Source organism: Carassius gibelio, chromosome A17 (assembly GCF_023724105.1).
Source record: "Carassius gibelio isolate Cgi1373 ecotype wild population from Czech Republic chromosome A17, carGib1.2-hapl.c, whole genome shotgun sequence".
Classification (NCBI taxonomy): Eukaryota; Metazoa; Chordata; class Actinopteri; order Cypriniformes; family Cyprinidae; genus Carassius; species Carassius gibelio.
In genome coordinates this window covers 9,930,077-9,948,852 of record NC_068387.1, presented here as the reverse complement: position 1 = coordinate 9,948,852, position 18,776 = coordinate 9,930,077, and the positions used below count along the sequence as shown (strand labels likewise).

The 18,776-nt window shown below is 37.1% G+C and overlaps 1 protein-coding gene across 2 annotated transcripts in view; it reads left to right on the top strand.

The window, feature by feature from the left end:
• Positions 1-18,776, top strand: part of LOC128031561 (protein Daple) — a 58,453-nt gene that overhangs the window by 16,681 nt on the left and 22,996 nt on the right. For both annotated transcript variants that reach the window (XM_052619880.1, XM_052619879.1), the window contains exons 4-13: positions 9,675-9,744; positions 11,454-11,512; positions 12,373-12,456; positions 12,552-12,692; positions 12,801-12,988; positions 13,183-13,264; positions 13,389-13,547; positions 13,871-14,017; positions 17,620-17,764; positions 18,589-18,770. In XM_052619880.1, the coding sequence (XP_052475840.1) occupies positions 9,675-9,744; positions 11,454-11,512; positions 12,373-12,456; positions 12,552-12,692; positions 12,801-12,988; positions 13,183-13,264; positions 13,389-13,547; positions 13,871-14,017; positions 17,620-17,764; positions 18,589-18,770 (1,257 nt within the window). The remainder of the gene's footprint in view (positions 1-9,674; positions 9,745-11,453; positions 11,513-12,372; positions 12,457-12,551; positions 12,693-12,800; positions 12,989-13,182; positions 13,265-13,388; positions 13,548-13,870; positions 14,018-17,619; positions 17,765-18,588; positions 18,771-18,776) is intronic.

Sequence of the window (18,776 nt, the reverse complement as noted above, 5' to 3'; positions counted from 1 at the left end):
ATTATTCGGATCTGTATCTGTATTCGGATAAAACCGGAAGTAGGTGGGGCTTGAACCACAACTTCGTACAGTATTTGATTTATGGTTTTACAGCCTATCTTTTTTTCATAGTTCTCACTGAACAAATATGCAGTGTTTAACTAAAATATTATTATTATTATTATTTATGATTATAACATTTAGCCTATTTAAACATCTTTTAACAGTCGGCGCCGATTTCATTGAATAGGCAATGCTTCAAGATGTAGTGCGGTTGTGCTTCGAGCAACGTGAGTTCGAGTCCCAGCTTAGGGACCTTTCGTGATCCAATAAATAGATATTTAAGTATCTAAATTAAAACAGTAAGGGTTCCTACGAAATTTAGATATATTGATTTAAGTAATTTCCAGGAAATGCATGAAAAAAGGCAACTGCAACACTTCTATTTTATTTGTGCTTATTTCATTCGTAAACTCATTTAGCTACTTTGCACACTTGTTATGCATTGTAATTTTAGAGGATTATGTAAAACAACCTGAATTCCCTTGGCTCACCGGTTCTTGCAGAGTTAAAAAAAAGTATTTCACTTAAGTAATTTGCAGGTCTGGAAAAACTATGGGGGCAAAAAAAGAGAACAGAGTGTGGAAAACTATTTTGACTATTTGCCTTAATCAGTGTTCTAAAATATAAAATTAATAATTTCTAAAAATGAATTTATCATACAAGTAGGAAGATTAAATTAATAAACATTAAGTGAATTAATTAATTCAAGACTAACATTTCATTATGCAGAACTATTTAAACGAGTCGTTTTACAACTTCACAAAAAAAAAAGTGCATATGCCACGCAAACCAGCAAAAGTTAAAGAAGCAAAACATGTAGGCCTAGTAGAAAATGTATCTGTATTTAAGTTGATTATTAGCCTATACTCTTCACAGAGAGCTCGTTTAGTTTTTGAGAGACCGAGATGCACAGAGACGGCACCGCAGCTATTTGATTGGCAGTCGCGCTGTGCTTATTCATTCGTGTATCATACCGTAGCTTATAAGGTTTAAATAATAGAACAAATAGTACAATGTGTATGATGTAATATCAGCCCTACTCTTGCCAAGCTCTGATTTCAGAGAGATATACGGTGTGGCAACAGCAATGCGGTGTTTGCTTTGCGCTCTTTTCATTCATAAAGTTTACATTCATTCACTTCACACACTTATTGAGTGAATTCCGAGGTTTGTGTAAAATATTGCACTGATCCCCTGGCACACCTATGAATTAGTAAACACCAGACTATGCTGCAGCCTCAGCCGAATATTCAGGCAGAATTATGTTATCCGTTATTAATTTTTGAAGCCATTATTCGTGCCTTTCCAAATAAGGTATTCGGCTTCGGGCACACCCCTAATGCATACAGAGCCTTAGGTTTCCATTTCCAAGCCACTTGTGTTTTGTACAAGAATTTAGGGGTTTCTTGAGCTTAAAAAGTTACTCCTACAACTTCTGGAGTACATCATGTATACCTTATGCTTTGCTGTTCTTTGTGATCTTACAGAGCTTTATGGAGGTATCACAAAGGCGGTAAGATTTCTTATAACATGAAGTGGCGACATGACCTCTGTGTCACGTGACAGCAGTGCTCACCTGGGCTCTTTGTGTTGAGTTTGCTCACTTGTTAGCAGCTGATATTTATACTTTATGCTCTTCTATTTGGACACTAGTTGACGTCTTGGTCTTTATGTGGTTTCCAGCTTTTATGATTCCCCATATTCATACAATAGACTTTTGAATGGGGACTCAGATTGCATATCCTACATCCGAAAACAATGTGACTGGCGATGTCATCTATATTGTGTTGGAGGGGAAAAGAAAAGAAGAACCAAAGGTTCAGTTCTAAACATGAAGGACAACAGGATTCCTTTGAAATATTCTTTAGACGGATGCACAAAATATTGGTTATTGGCACATGTTAAATGAATAAAAAATGAAACTTTACGGCAAAATTTTTTAATTTTAAATGGTACAAGTCAATTTAGGCATCACAACATTATAATTTACTGAATGAAATATGAATATGAATATCTATATGATTTAGATTTTTAACAAAAAATTTTATTATTGCTTCAACAATGCTGCACATTTCTTTGTAAAAATTAAATATAACACTATATATAAATATATATATATATATATATATATATATATATATATATATTAGGGCTGTCAAATTATTAAAATTTTTAATCAAATTAATCAGAATTTTCAGTGGATTAATCATGATTAATCACTATTTGCAACTACACCTGAATCCTAACCATTTTTTTTCTGAAATGCATACCAAAAGATAAATAACAGGACACAGATACATAATTTTCATGTATTGTTTCATCATGTGATTCTTTTTTTCTGAATTTCAAAAGTTTAACATTTACTTAGATCAAATTTACCTGAGCACTATCAAACCATATCAAACCATGCCATTTAACTACAGATAGTGTAAGAGTTTTAGGTGAACCAGTGGTTAAATATAGCCACATATCTATGAAATTATGGATAGAGAAACTGGAAAGAATGAACTCAGAAACAAAAACATGCGCCACAATCACATAAGCAGCACTCTGGGCACTCTTGTTTTTGGGAGGTGTTCATTTGCTCTGCCACAATACTTTAGGATCGATATTTTCACGTTCTGAAGGCTTCAAGTGCCAGTAAAACCAATTAAAAATGCATATGCTTTCCCAAACAGCTGTAATTTTCGCTGCATTGCATGTAAGCGTTCTGTGCATGCGCAGTGTGAAACACAGGACGCTATAACACAGTGATCCTCAAATCTGGCTCGCGAGATCCACTTTCCTGCGAAGTTTAGCTCTAACCCTAATCAAACACGCATGAGTTTGCTAATCAGTGTCTTTAGGATCATTAGTAAATCACAGGCAGGTGTGTTTAATTGGAGTCTGCGCTAAACTCTGCAGGAAACTCGCGAGCCAGATGAGGATCATTGTTATAACAGAAAGAAGAAGCTCCAGCGTATCAACTACCAAAGTCGTCTCTGTTTATCGAGCTTGGCATGAATGTATTTGAGAGTAAATGGGGTAAAACCTTAAGCTTCTTCGGTGTTTTCGTCGCGGCGCTCGCCGCTGTTTTTTACTATTTTAGAATTCAGAGATTGACGAGACTTTCCTAACCTGAATAATTTGTCACACTGCGCATGCGTGAAATGCGTTAAAAAATTTGACGTAATTAACGACAAACAACTAATTAACGCCGTTAACGCGCTATTTTTGACAGCCCTAATATAAATATATATATATATATATATATATATATATATATATATATATATATATATATATATATATATATATATATATATATATATATATATATATATTACATACTAGTATATAACATACTAATATAGCATTTGTTTGATTGCTTCTATTGTCCTCATCTGTAAGTCGTGTTGGATAAAAGTTTCTGCCAAATGCCAAAATTTTAATACAGTGTAAATGTAAATAACAATACTAAATTTAAATTTAAAACAAGCCTCAAATCAAATAAATAAAACTAATAAAAGAAAACTCTTCATATAAACAAAATAAGGCTTTGTCTGTGCTATTTCCATTTCAAATTAGAGGCAACCAATGCATTGTAATCATGATCCAAACAAAGATGCTGCATACATGCAACATGAGCAGTTTTTATCTAAATTAGATTAAATTTGAAGAAAAAACAAAATGGTTTGACTTCAGTTTTGTGAAACCATACATAAAAAAATATCTGGATGAATCTGAAACAGCAGACGAGCTGAACGAGATGCAGATTCACTCTCTGCCAGCAGGTGGCACTTAAAGCGTTTCCTTGGTTTCCACTGTAAACAAAGCACTTATTAACTTTAATATGCATGATTATACAGAGGCAAGATGAAAAGAAAAAACACCATCTAAACCTTTCTAAAGACAGTACGTTCCCCTCAGACATACTTCATATAAACTCCTATCCGTAAATGAATCGTGATTGGTTTATTATCTCAACCGATTTGAATCGTCACATATTTGATTCTATTTTCAACCGTTTTTTTAGTTAATAGTTACATTCCTACTTGTAATGTTTAATAAAAATGTTATAACTCGATCGTTGGTGGAAATGACAGGCTTCTCTCTCTAGTAATGTATGTTTTAACAACAATAAATCTGTAATATAAGCTCATAACCATATGATACCATATTGTGTATCCTATCTCTTGCATTGTAGTTGTTTCTTGGGTTTAAAACTATTTTGCATCCGTATACTTAGAATTTTTTTGGCTCTACATAGTATTTTTGAGCTTTTGAAAACACACCATTCTGACAATTTAAGAACTTTGTAGGTTCTGATGTTGTCTTCTGTGTTTGGACAGGAACTCTGTGGACTGGTTTTTTTTTTTAATCTGGCTACTATGTGGGTGTGTGTTTATGTTCAGAACTGTATTCAGCGTGTGGATATAGAACACCAGGCCACTGAGAAAAGACAGAAATGGGGCCACACGTTTGGTGAAATTGACCTTTACTTTCAATAACACAAACAGGCATAAACCGACATAGACATTTTCTAAATGAGAGTGTTCACCACAGCCCAAATTGAGCATGTGGCATGACTTGGTCTGGAATTATATAATTTTTATTAATATTTAAGACATTTTAAATAATTTAACAATGGATTAAAAATAAATGTGTAAAATAAACATACTTTAGATGACAAAGTATTTTTCACAATTAAATATTGAAGAAAAATAATTAAAATGGAAATAAACACTGTAACTAACAGGACACTCAGTATTCTGGGATGTTTGTGTGCATTAAAGCATTCAATTCACACGGGCCGACCGTCACACAGAGAACACACACTCATGCTGGATAAAAATGCACACTTCACAAGATCTCACAGCTGGATTCAGCTGGAAGTTTGCAAGGTTTGTGAAATTAAATGTTCATTAGCCAATCAAAGATTTGTTTATGATATAAATGCATATTTGCTTAATGCCTATGGCAAACGAGAAAGTATTATAATGTTTGCCTTTCTATTACTAATGAAAGCAATCGTAAACGAGAGAGAGAGTGAGCACTGTGTGCACTCAGAATAAATAATAAATAAATTGCACCGTCAAAATAAAAGTCTGGTGCGCCGTCAAAATGCGCACCTTGAACACATCGGCGAAGCAGAAAAATTTATCAGCCGATGCCGATATTTTAAAAATGCCAAATATCTGCCAATATATCGGACTTGGCAATGTATCGATCAACCGCTTATGTTTGCATTGTGATAAACATGAATGGTCATTTTGCTCTGAATTTCTACCCATCATTCCAAGTATTTCCTTGAATCTGTGAACTAAAATAACATCCTCACAGGGAGCAAGTACATACTCCATGACCCTGACCAGTTTATTCCAGTGAGGACTGAACTTTCTGAGACCATTTTGGTTTCTGGTTTTCTCGTCTAATTCAGCAGACGAGAATCTGTTGATGAAGCATGATGTGTTATGAGGCACTAGGAGATGTGCTGCTAAACAGAAGTCTGTTGGTGAAGTGTGTCGATGCCAGAGCTCCATCACTGCTGTGTTATTGATTATTACCACTGGAGAGGAGTCCATCCTTTCATCTCAGGTGAAGAGCTCTCATTATCTTCTTATATTTGTCCATTTCTCTTTCTCCTCCTGGGCAAGAAGTCCTTTCAAGAAGTGCACTAAATGTCAAATATTTTTAATAATTACTGTAAAATATTGTGTTTTTTCAATGAAGTTTCTTATGGTCAGCAAGGCAACCTTTATTTTATTAATCAAATACAGGGGAAAAAAATTATATTGTGACACATTATGATTTAAAACAACTATTTTTAATACATTTTAGCAGCTATTACTTCTATCTTCAGTGCCTCCTTCAGAAATCATTCTAATATGCTGATTTCTGCTTAAGAAACATTTCCTATTATGATCACTGAATAGAATAGAATATAGAGTTTAGAACAGCATTTATTTGAAATGGAACGCTGTAAAATGTCACACATAACATGACTGCATTTGCAACGCAAATTTGACATTTTAAGCAGAACGTAATGTAGGGTGGGTGGGACTTGGTTTTATCAATCAGGATATGATTAGATGGAATCATCTTAGGTTATGATATAATTGGTTAATATTATTGTTTCCAGCCCATACAGCTTTGGTTATGTGAGCAGAAATGTGTGAAAAGTTACATTTTGTTAACTAATAATTATTTGTATTTTTCTGTAAATTAACATGCGCTGATGAAACATGGACAATAAGAGCAGGAACGTTTATGAAGAAAGTAAATAAGGTTAATGTAGCTGTTTTAAATATCAGTTTAGACTGATTAATGTCAAAAGAGCTCTGAATGCCAACTCACACTCCAAGTGTATAGAAAATGATGGTGAGTTGATCGCACTGGCCTGTAATCATGAACCCAGCAGGGGTTGGGCAGATACCAGTGTGGACCTCCGTGAAAACAGCCACAGAGCCAAAGGTCTCCTGTCCGAATTTACTGTTCAGGCATTGTTCCACGCAGCAACAGAGGAAATGAACTCAGGAAAGTTTTATGAAACTTTCCAGTTATTCTGTCCAGTTGCACAATGACTTCATGAAGACATATGCCAAACCACCATTTTTTGTGGATGTTCCCGTGGCGTAACAAAGTATGAAGGTGCTGAGGTTATCTTTCCTGTCATGATTTTACAGTGGAAAATGCCATTTGAATAAGGAGTGAAGTTGGATGGACAAAACCAACACTCCCATATTTCCTCAGTGTGAAATCATAATTGTTTCTGTTTCCCTCCATTTTATATAATTTTTGTGTTCCTTTAATAGTCGTTTTATTTTGAAAGGGCTTTAGAGAGAATATGTGAGGTTAGTCTTTTAACAAACATGTTGTGATATGGATACTTGTCCATCAATAACTTACTTCAGGCAAGTCATTTTCAGTAACGGTGCAATTGCAGGTACAGGCCTGTGTTGTCTTGTTATTATCTGCTATCTGGTGATATTACATTTACAGTTCTTCCCTGTTTTGTTATGTGTATTTGCAGTAGTTTCTACAGTTGTAATGTATCTGAAATGGTATCTTTGTCAGGCAAGAAGTGTTAGCTGATCCTTCATATGTTTTTCCGTCCTCAACTGTTTCGCTGGCACGAAAGCCTCCTCGTCTTGCGTATGACTCAAATCTAGTAATCTGCCTGCTTGAATTTAGCAGCGCAGAAATGATCAGGTTAACTGGTAGGTGAAGAATGAGGTGTTCATGGAGAGATGCTTAACGTGACTCAACTTTACGCACCCCACCGCAGTGCAGCTGTCGAATCAAACACAGTGAAGAGCATTTTTTTTCCATCTCAGGTTGAAACGCGCTCTTGTTTGTAATTATACACACCAGACTGGCTGTCAGTCAGAAACACTTAAGTTTCATCCCAGAGTGCTTAGCTTATTCCACTGTGCATAGTTATCGCAGAAGTGGTCTTACATCAGTGGTTCCTGAAAATACAGGAATGACAAGACTACTCAAGTGGATTTTAAGGGTTTTCTTGCATTTAGGGAAAATAAATAAACATTGTTGATATGCAGTGACCAGATTACCTGATGTAAAGGCGAAATATAAATGCATTGCAATACAATAGAATTTCTGAAAAGAGTAGTTCACCAAAAAAAGAAAACCCACACTTATGCTGTTACAAAGCCATGTGACTTTGTTTCTTTTGTGGACAGAAAAGTTTTGCAGAATGTTGATGCTGCTCTTTTCCAAACAATGTTAGTCTATGGCTCTCAAACTCTTCAAAGGGTGAAACGGATGCCAAACTGTAAAAAATTTCCATACATCTACTGGTGTGTCATATTTACTGTGGTTCAGTGTACTGTAGCTCCACAGGGGAAAAAATTATTTCAAGTTGATTTAATAATCTGGATTTTGATCTGGAGTTTCATGTGAGGGCAGTGTATTTCCACATGTAGATTTTGCAACGGTTAGGATTTATATCAGTTGATATTGTGTATGCTATATTTATTGGCCAGTATTTCATGTGTAATTGTATTGTACATGATCATATCTCATATTTAATGTTTTTTTAGATTATATTTGCCATCACCTATCATCTTAATTTCAAAAAGTTTGTAGTTCATATTAATTGTAATATAATATTCACATATTAACACCCAATAATTTAATATTGCTAGTGACATGGGGAATAGAATGGAATTTAAGTCATTATTCTCTAAAAAATTTCTCCATCATAGCTACAATCACCATGAAGCATTTAAAAGAAAACGCCTTGTACCAGTTATGATGTCTATAATGTCAAAACATTCTCGTATCATGTGTCTCATAACAATTCAAAGAGTTAACGGGTTTATCACTAGAAAACATTCAAATTGATGCATTGAAAGTCCTTTGGCTACATGCTCTACATACTAATGGACGAAGAGGAAGATAAAGTAGAGTTTTTGGTTCATTATACTTCTGAAGTATTCTCAGTGTTTGTGAATGAGCGTGTTTGAGAAGGACAGCAGTAAAGAAAGGAATGCTCGCAGGCCTCAGTTTTGACAAAGGCAGTGTGGTCTGGCTCAGCTGGGCCGGCTCTATTCTACTGGATGAGGCTCGCATCTCAGGGTCTCTACACACAAAGACCTCCCCTTGGAGTCACCCTGTTGAGATTGAGTTGTCAGCAGGGGGTCCGGGCCTGATGATGTCAAATGGGATAACACACTTTCTAATTAGCTGTGTAGCTAGCCATGCACTTGGGTGAGAGTGTGTGTCCATTTGCTTACAGCATGCCTTCGGTTTGTTGAAGCTGGGGATGTGCAGAACTACATATTTTGAAGACTGACTAGTCAGCGGGCTGCCTGCATAATCAGGCTGGTTTATGCAAGATGTGTTTTTTCCATTCAGAAACAGCCAGATGAGCCACAACATTATGGAAAGAAAAGTAGACTCTGCATGTGTTTTTTAAAACTTGGACTGTTTTTTTGTGATAGTGGGATAGTAGGATTGTGTAAAATAAAATGTAATGTTTCATGTAAAGAAAAAAGTCTATATATATACATGTATGGATTCCCCTTATGATCTGTGGGAAAGCATAGTTGAGCTTTCAGAAAGGATTCTGAAAAATCAGAAGGTATGTCATTCTGTCACTGATTTCAGTGCTCTTATCTAAGTGTGTTTTGGAATGAAGGGTTTGGTCAGTTGGATCTGTTTGGTCTTGTTCTTTGTGTACTTTTCGCTGAACTTAGTTACCCTGGAGGCCATTGTGTCTGAAGTCAAGTTCACTCTAGACATTTATGCCCTCAGGTCTGGATGACGCTTTTTTTCTGATTATTTTTTTTTGTATTTTAATATTGTCTAGCTCATATTTTGCCCCTATGATGGAATTTGATGTTCCCCACCCAAAACATGCCTCGTCTGGGCTGCTAATGTTTGCCATTTCCAGTTTGATTTCCTGCCTGTCTGTCGTAAATAGGAGTTTCCTGTTCCCACGTTACCCGTGACCTTGTTTAAGTTCCTCGCCCCAAATATTGACACCCGTCTATCTCTCAGGCAGACTGCCATCTTGAATCTCACCTACTTCGCCCCTCACTGTTGTCCTTTTACATAGGCCGAATGTTTAAGGTGCCATCACAGTGTTCTACCTGTTTTCAACGAGCATGTTTTCTTTTTTCTCTCAGGAGCATCTTCAGCAGCTCATCCTCATGAACCTGCCCAATGTGCTGGCCATCGCCAAGGACCCATTATCAGGTAATACTATAAATAAGCCACTCAATCATTCTGCTAAACCGGTGTCTTTCCAGTATTAGCTGATTCATCTCAGAATGGCCAGTTGTTAGTAGTTCAGGTATCACTACTTTAATGGTTTAAAATGTGACTGGGTTATACATAACTGCAGTTTTCATTGTAAGGTTGCATTTAAATTACTTTCATATTAGGTGACCCTGACACATGATCACTTCTGCACGTCTGCCGTTCTACTCCAAAATACACATTGACAACATACACGCAAAACAGACCTTTATTATACTGAGATGTGATTGTGATCTGCAGGTTGACCTTTATGAGTGTGCATAGACAAGATTTCCTTCTCTGCCCATTGTTGCTGCCTACTGGATACGTACATAATGGTTTTGCATATACAAAAATAGCCTGGGCTTCTCATGGGTGCTGTATTAGTGTACGTCTGCACATATTGGTTCAGTGGGCTACTTGTAACCACATTCTGGTCATGAAATGATGTAAGGAAATAATGTCATCAGAAAAAACTGACTGTATGATAAATATATATTTCCCCTCACAGAAGTCAGTAAGATTTTATAGAGGTTTCAGGGTGGGTTTTGTGTGTGCTGCTGGTGAATGTGTTTCTTAACTTGTGTTACCTGTGCTCTCTGATGTTTGTGTTTTTACATCAAGCTTCACTTGTAATGGACAATAGTCTTTTCCCCATGGCTCCTCCTCTGCTCTGTGTGTGTAAAGGGGGTACGCTGTAGGGTGGGGTGGCGACGCTATGGTGACGGCACCCCTTCACCCAATCCATTCTCTCCAGAGTATTTATTACTCTGCCAGACACAAACACACTCACCAGCGCACAGACACAAGCTTCAAAATAGTTGTTAAAAATAACTTTCTCTCAAAGGGTTTGTGTAATTGTTAAAGAGTCAGTGTGTTTTGTAACGTTTTAAGACTGCGTGTGAATGATTGTTTTTTTATTTAATGGTTGAAGAAAGAGAATATTCTCCCTCAAATCCTCTTTTCAAGGTTTATGGTGAAATGTAATATTTTGTTAATGGTCAAACTGTTAGAGCGTGTTGTTTTGACATTGAGCAACAGTGATGGCATTGACTCTTTAGCTATGAGGATTGACTAAAAACATACTTCTCTTATACAACTCTCTTAAATCATGCTAACCATAGTTTACAGTTAATAAAACAATCAGTGTTATTTTAGTATTATCTATGTAGTGTTATAGTATTTATTAATATTTTGAAATATATTTTATTTTTATATTCTGTGTTCTCATTTAAATTTTGCTTGAGTAATTTTGGTATATACATTTGACATTCTTATTAGTTTTTTATATTTATGTTTTGCTTTATTGTTTTATTTCAGTTTTAATCATTTAAACACTTAAATTGTATTATAAAATATTAAAATATTGTTTAAATATTTTATTTTAGTTGCCAAGGCAACATTTTATTAATTAATTTATTATTTGCTTTATTTTTAGCTAACGATACTGAAATCAGTACTTGATGCAGTAGAATGTGGCACTATAAAAAAAAAATTAATAAAAAAATTACAAATCATTATGGATTACTTGCAGTATCTGCTAAAGTTTTTGTATAAACTTCCTCTTTTTTTAGTTAAAATGAAGGTTTATTTCTTTCATTTCTGTTGTTTTATTTCTAGCATCTTACTTTCAGTTCTTGTGATTTCTAACCATTTGATTCTCTCAGGTAAAAGCATGGAGGAGGTGAAGAGACTGCTGTTGCTGATACTGGGCTGTGCTGTTCAGGTAAACATAATCAACCACATTTAAAGACCATCGCCAGGAAATCATATCCACCTCACCATGCCCGGGCATGCCCCTGCTTTTCCAAAGAAAAAAGAACACGCGTTCATTATGCTACAAAATAAAGCATTCATCCAGATATGTCCCAGAGAAGCCAGCACAGATTATTGGGTTAGATATGCCAAGATGTTTTTATGTCTACTCCTTTTCCTGAGGATTGAGGATCTCATGTGTCTGTTCTGTGCAGGCCGGTACTTTCACACTTTTAGCCCCGTCTCTAGCTGGTTTTTCTTGTTCTGTGAATGGAGAATAAACAGCTCACATTGATTTAGTGCATTAAACTTCCCAGCGTAACATTTGCCTGCTGATTTGCTTTCTGTTCAGAGTCTCTTTGAGCTTGTCTAATCCTGCATTCCAGTCACGAGGCACACAACTCCGTCTTTATCCTGTTTGAAAATATCTCCTGTATTCTTTTATTCAAAGAAGGGCTCCATCTCGGACTTAATTCCCACTCTTTCCTCTGTACCAGCAGTTTATTTGACTAATCACCATCAAGGCATACTAATGAATCCTTAGGCAATGCTGATTTCATAAAAATATGTGATATGGAACTGTACAGCATCTGTGGTAGTCTTAAACTGTAACTCTCCTCTGCTTATTTTCCTCCTCCCTTTCCCTTCCCTTTTTATAATTCATCTCTCCTTTTCCTCTTGCCTTACAATTTCCCGTTTCCTCTCCCCGTCTGATTTCTATTACCTTTTCTCTTCCTTCGCCTTTCCCCGGGGCCATCCTCCTCTCGTCTCTTTTCCCTTCTCTTTCCATCCCTTCCATTTTTTCCTCATTCTCTTCATTTTTCCCAACAGTGTGATCGTAAAGAAGAAATGATTGAGAAGATCAAGCTGCTTGACATTGAAACACAAGCTGCCATCGTGACACACATTCAGGAAGTGAGCTTCCCTGATTTCAGCCAAATAACTTTTAAACTTTTTAAGTATATCATATAGAAGATGTATTGGAGGTGCAAAATCCCTCTTGATTACAGGTAACTCACAACCAGGAGAATGTCTTGGACCTGCAGTGGATGGAGGTCAGGGAGATCCCCGCCGAGCAGTTGGACCCTCTGTCTCGAACCATGGCCTTTCACCTACGCAAACTCCTAGACGAGCGAGATGAGTCTGCTGAGGTATGCCGATCTTAACAGCACCAACGACAATCTACTATTTACAAGGAACTTCCTCATGACGTTGATCATGACTGATTAGATGCTGATAGATCTGTTTTGTGTCTTTAGCTGATCATAGAGCTGACCCAGGAGAAGGACTATCTTCAGTCCCAGCAGCCTCCTAGTCTCTTGGGCTTTCCTAGCCCTGAGCACATGTCCATGTACCCTGTCACCCTACTGTCTAAAGAAGATCGACAACATTTAACTGTGGAGCTGGCCGACACAAAGGCCAAACTGCGGCGATCACGCCAAGAATTGTAAGCATGTAAAGTTAACACTTTTTGTTTTGCCTTCTTTCGACCTTCGCTGACAGCCTCAGCACTGTTAAAATCCCACTTCTGAAACAGAAAAACTTATCAGTGATCATTAAATATCCTTAATATCGACCTTTTGCAATTTATTGGTAGTCTATTAGTGGAGCTTATCAGTATTGTGAATGTACTCTCTACAGAGAGGAGAAGGCTGAGCAGTTGATCGATGCCAAGAATGAGATTGAGCGTCTGGATGCAGAGATTCAGAAACTCAAGCAGGAGGTATAACTTCAAGAACCTTTGTTTTCTTAAATTCACACTTCACACAGTCGACTCAAACTGGGAAACGCTTTACTCTAGCTTAAGTGAACTTGAATTCTCATCGGTTGTGTTTGTGTGCGAGTAGAACACGCAGGTGCTGGCAGAGGCACGTTCGGTGCGGGCGTACCGTGATGAGGTGGATGCTCTGAGGGAACGTGCTGGAAAAGTGGATCGCCTGGAAACCGAACTGGCTCGCTGCAAAGAGAAGCTAAACGATATCCATTTCTACAAGACGCGCATAGAGGTAACCATGCACCAACCTATGTTACATTTCATTTTCATTTTAAGAATGGCAGCATTCAGCATTGTATAAAAAACTGATCTGGACATCTTTGTCATTACCTGGAAAAAACAGAAGGGTAGGAACTGGTTTCTTTGGCATGTGACTGATGAACAGCTGCCAGCTGAGGGCCCCTGTTGCTTCTAATTCTCAGATATAATGCCTCTGAGCTGTCACTGACAGCCCCCTGACTCTCTCAGTCTGCTGTCGTCATCCTCTCGTTCCCTTTTGGTCTTTTCTTTTTGCCCATCACTTCATTTTTCTCTCTTGCCTCTCTTTGTGCACAGGAGCTAAGAGAGGACAATATAACTCTGCTGGAGACTAAGTCCATGCTGGAGGAGCAGCTTTCAGGGGCCAGGGGGCGCTGTGACAAATTACATGAACTGGAGAAGGAGAACCTCCAGCTGCGCTCCAAATTGCACGATATGGAAATTGTAAGTGTTATGGGAAATTGTTTTGGTGGTGTCTATATGCATCTGTGTTGAGAATCTTTATGTACCTTACAATTAGAATTGGTTTTGATTCACAATGTGATTATAAACGAATTATTGGTTCATCTTATTGTTTTGTAACGTAGGAGCAATAAAACATGCGGTAGACCTAGTTGACTAATTTCCAAAGTATGCAGAAGTTTTGATACTTGAGGGTTCTCTGGATTTGTCCACAAGAATGCCATTGTTCCTTTAACTCTGTGTGGAAACATGCATTATGTAATGGCATACTGCTGACATATTTTTGTTTAAACCACATAAACACATTGCACTACACCAAATAAACCAAATAATGTTATTTTTTTAGCAAAGTCATATGACCCCTTTAATGTACACTGTACCCTTGTTTGGGATCAGTAATTAAATATGTGTCTTTTGCTCATTAAGGCTGCATTTATTTAATCGAAAATACAATAAAACAGCAATATGTGAAATATTATTACTATTTAAAACAACAGTTTTCTGTTTTAATATACTTTGTAGTAGCAAGCCTGCATTTTCATCAGCCATAACTACAGTCTTCAGTGTCACATGAATTCTTCAGAAATCATTGTAATATGTGGATTTATTATCAATACTGGTAATATACCCCCCCCCCCCCCAGGACTCTTTGATTAGTTAAAGGAACATAAATCAACACCATAACTGAAGCCTCTGAAACTTATGGAATCGCCAATAATCGAAAAAAATACTTTCAAATAGAGATCGACCGATATGGGTTTTTCTATTGCCGATGCCGATGTTTAGAGGTCAGGGTCAGCCGATGGCCGATATGTGCTGCCGATTTTTAGGGCCGATATCTTGAAGTTTTCCTCTTGATTTGCATGCTAAAATGTCACACTAATAATAAGTGGATGCACAACACATTTTTTCTAAACCTATCATAATTTATTGAGCACTGACTTGAACCATCTCTTCATTCATCTTAATTTAGTGCACTGCACTGTATTAAAATAAAAAAAAATGTATCCAAAGTTAACCAAACAAATTAATAAACTGACCAAGTATTAAATATATAAAACAGGTAATATATATGTATATGTCAATCATTTACATAAAAGTTTTAGAGCATTTACATTTATCAAGTAGAATTTTTCAAGTTTGTTGGAACATAAATGTAAACTTAAATATACATTTAAATAAATACAATTTTAGAAATGAAAATCAATTAAACTGAAAAATATAAAAAAATAAATATATAAAAAATAAATAACAGTGGTGCTGCAAAGACACTAGCAACCAGCAACATTTGTGTTTGGTATAAATGACACAGAACATCTAAAGTGCATTCTAATTTCGAACTTACAGCACAGTTTGTTCATTATTAAAATAAAGTAGTCAACCAAACATTTAAAAAGTTACACTGGTCAGTTTAAATACACCCTATACCGGTCCTCTCTGCTGTTATGCAAAGGACGTTTTTGCTCATGTGAAGAGGATGATTTTTTCCGTCTAGTTTACATAAAAAAAAATATTATAGTTTAACATTCAGATACATTGCGAATATGGAAACATTTGGATATGTGCAGAACGAGACGTGAGCAATAACCTCCAAATACATCTAGTCAAACCCGCGCTCGCTCGTCCTCGTATGGACTTAGTGCACATGGCATAATATCTTCTTTTTAACATAATAATAAGGACTTCTCATCTCCCAGTCTGCTGTGATGAAGTGAGCAGTTATTGTCACAGAGCTCTCAGTGCCCCTGGACGTCCACCCGTCTGTCGTCAGCGCAACAGAGGATGCTCGGGATAGTTCATCCACAACTTTTTTCTTCTCCTGTTCATAAAGATCTGGCACCATCTTTTCACTCTAACCTCTTTCCTTCATCATTATATCTGACAGGGAAGCCAAAATGCACGGGGCGTTCAAGCTCCTCCGCTCTGCATTATCACTGAGTGTGGACTGAACATGTGCAACTTTTTTTTTTTTTTTTTTCATAAATCAATCCGCGGGTCACGCGTATGCCGAACTGAAGATATTGATCTGAACGGATCACGGATCAATGATGATCCGTTGCACCACTACTATAGCAACAACGAGCACCACGAAACCATTTAAAGAGGCGCATTCAGCAGTCTCCTTGACAGAAAACATTCAGCAAAGTAAAATGATCTCAAACGTATGGCGCGCTCTCTTCATTTTATCAAACGATCATAATCACATTTATTCATTTTACAGTCCTGCTACTAGCATTTTATTAATACTAAAACCCCTTTAATTCAGGTGAGAAAGCTTTTTTTTCCAAGTGGCTTTTGCACATAATAATAATACCGCTGCAGACGCATTTTGCAGCATTAAGGTTATTACTTGATCGTTAATTTAAACGACGATCGATCATGGAAATGATCAAATATTGACATCCCTAAATACAAATGAGTTGGATGGAAAACTGGTTATTGGCTGCATCAAACCATGCTTCCGAAAACATGTGATTCACTGTTCTGGGCAGCTCCAGGACAGCTGTCTCTCCGAGCGTGGTGCTGTCTGTGAGTGGCGGAGTAACGGAGCCCTCAATCACGCTGCAGTGTTTGTAAGAGCTGCCAACTTCTCCACCCCATTTACAGAGTGAAATTCTCTGACTACCTTTATCTCGCATGTCTGTTGTTGAATCTTCCAAAAGTTTTGGCTCGGGGTGCTTCACATGCAGTGGCTGCAGCAGCACTTTCCACCGCACCAATAACACGGGGCTGCCCGCCGACGTGCCTGACTTTAAATCAGCGCTACTAAACACGGATATCGGCCGATGCCGATATATAAAAAAATGACAAATATCGGCCCGATATATTGGCCGAGCGATATATCGGTCGACCTCTACTTTCAAACATACTGATAAACTAACGTTAAATATAAAAATACTGTATTTAAAACAGCTAGTTCATATATAGTCAGACGCAACTGTCATATTGCGCTTCCTGTGACAAATCTGCCGCATCTGAGCATGGAAGTTATCAGTCTAAATGTTCTGCAAAATCAGTTAACGTCATCAGTGATGACGCACATTATCGCGCGACTCTTTTACTGGCTGTCAACGTTTGCGACAAAAAAAATTTGCAAACTGTAATGAAGCAGTGATCAGTTAGTTCCTCACTTTCTGCGCTGACATAGAGATCGTTCGCTTGCTTCGGTGAAAGTATAACATGCCTAATGTTTTCGACTCGTACATTACACGTCCCGCCCTGATGTCATGTGTTATTACGGGACCTTTACGGCGTGTTAGAATGAGTGATTTTAGATAGACTCTTAGGTGAACTTTCAGGTTGACTCTTTAAGTTTTTTTTCAAGAATATCTCTTTGGATTTGAGACTTTAGTATTAGCAGCTTTACAGATCTTCTTTATGCACCAAGAGCTTGTATCACTCCAAAGAGAACAGAAAAATTTAAATCGCATCCGTCATATCCCCTTTAAAATGTATATAGTTAAAATTCTGATAACATTTTTGTTTTGAAGTTGAATCATTTCAGAAAACATCACAATGAATTTGTGAATCAATATTTTTTCATAGCCCCTAAAGTAATTTTTCCTGTTTTGGATGTGGTTTAGGACAGGGACGGTGATAAGAAACGTCTAGAGGAGTTGGTGGAGGAGAACATGTTGCTGGAGATCTCTCAGAAGCAAAGCATGAATGAGTCAGCTCACCTCGGCTGGGAACTGGAGCAACTGGCCAAGAACAATGAAGTCAACGATAGTGAGTCCACCTCAGCACTTTTACACAGAAGTTCTCTTTGAAAACCTTCTGAGACATTCACTTTACTCTTGAATTAGAATTTGAGTTTGTAATATGCTTTAGAAAATACAGCATAAGGAGTCAAACTTGGGTCATGTACTGTTGGCCTATTTTCTGCTTGTTGCTTATTTGTTTTAAGGACCCATCCCAATGCAAATATATTACCAACAGAGAATCTTGCCGTTTTTTTCATGCAAAGTGAACAAACGCTCATCTGCTGCTAATAGAGCTTTAGAATTTGAAGTTTCTAAAAACATAAGGCAAGTGCAGATGGGAGATTTTTTGGAGTTCATTAGTTGTCTTGGAAAAAAACTGGTTTCTGAAATATCTCTACCCTCAGGCTGTTTGTAAGCCGTTAGGTGTGTATATGTATTGTTTCGAGGGTAACGCTTGCATGACTCAGCATATGCCTGCTTGATGTTTGCCACTCACTCAGATTGCTCAAATCTCAAACGAGTATAAATGCTTACTACATAAATACAGTGTATACAATATATATAAAACTAGATAAGTAAAAATTATAGTTGATAAAAAAAAAATGTATTTGCAAAGAGAACAGTTGGATTGCTAATGGGCTGATGTATACCTTTACAGTGGGGTTAAAATCTCAGACCATGTTAACAATAAGGGAGTTAACATCCAACTTAATATACTGTAGTTTTTTTTATTATTAATTATTATAAATTATTGGTAGATCTTGGAGCTGATGTGCTTTTATTAAAAAGACACCTCATCTGATCTGATCAGAATGCTGGACTCTTTTTTTTTTTCGTGTCCTACTACAGCGCATAAGTCATTTGTGTTTGAGCTGAATGAGACAGCGTCTAGCCGACTGTTGAAGCTGGAGAAGGAGAACCAGTGCCTTCAGAGCACCATTCAGGAGTTGAGAGAGGCTTCCATACACATGGAAGAAAGTCAGCAGCACGCACTGGAACTGGAAAGAGAGAATCAGAGCCTCAGCAAGAAGGTACAT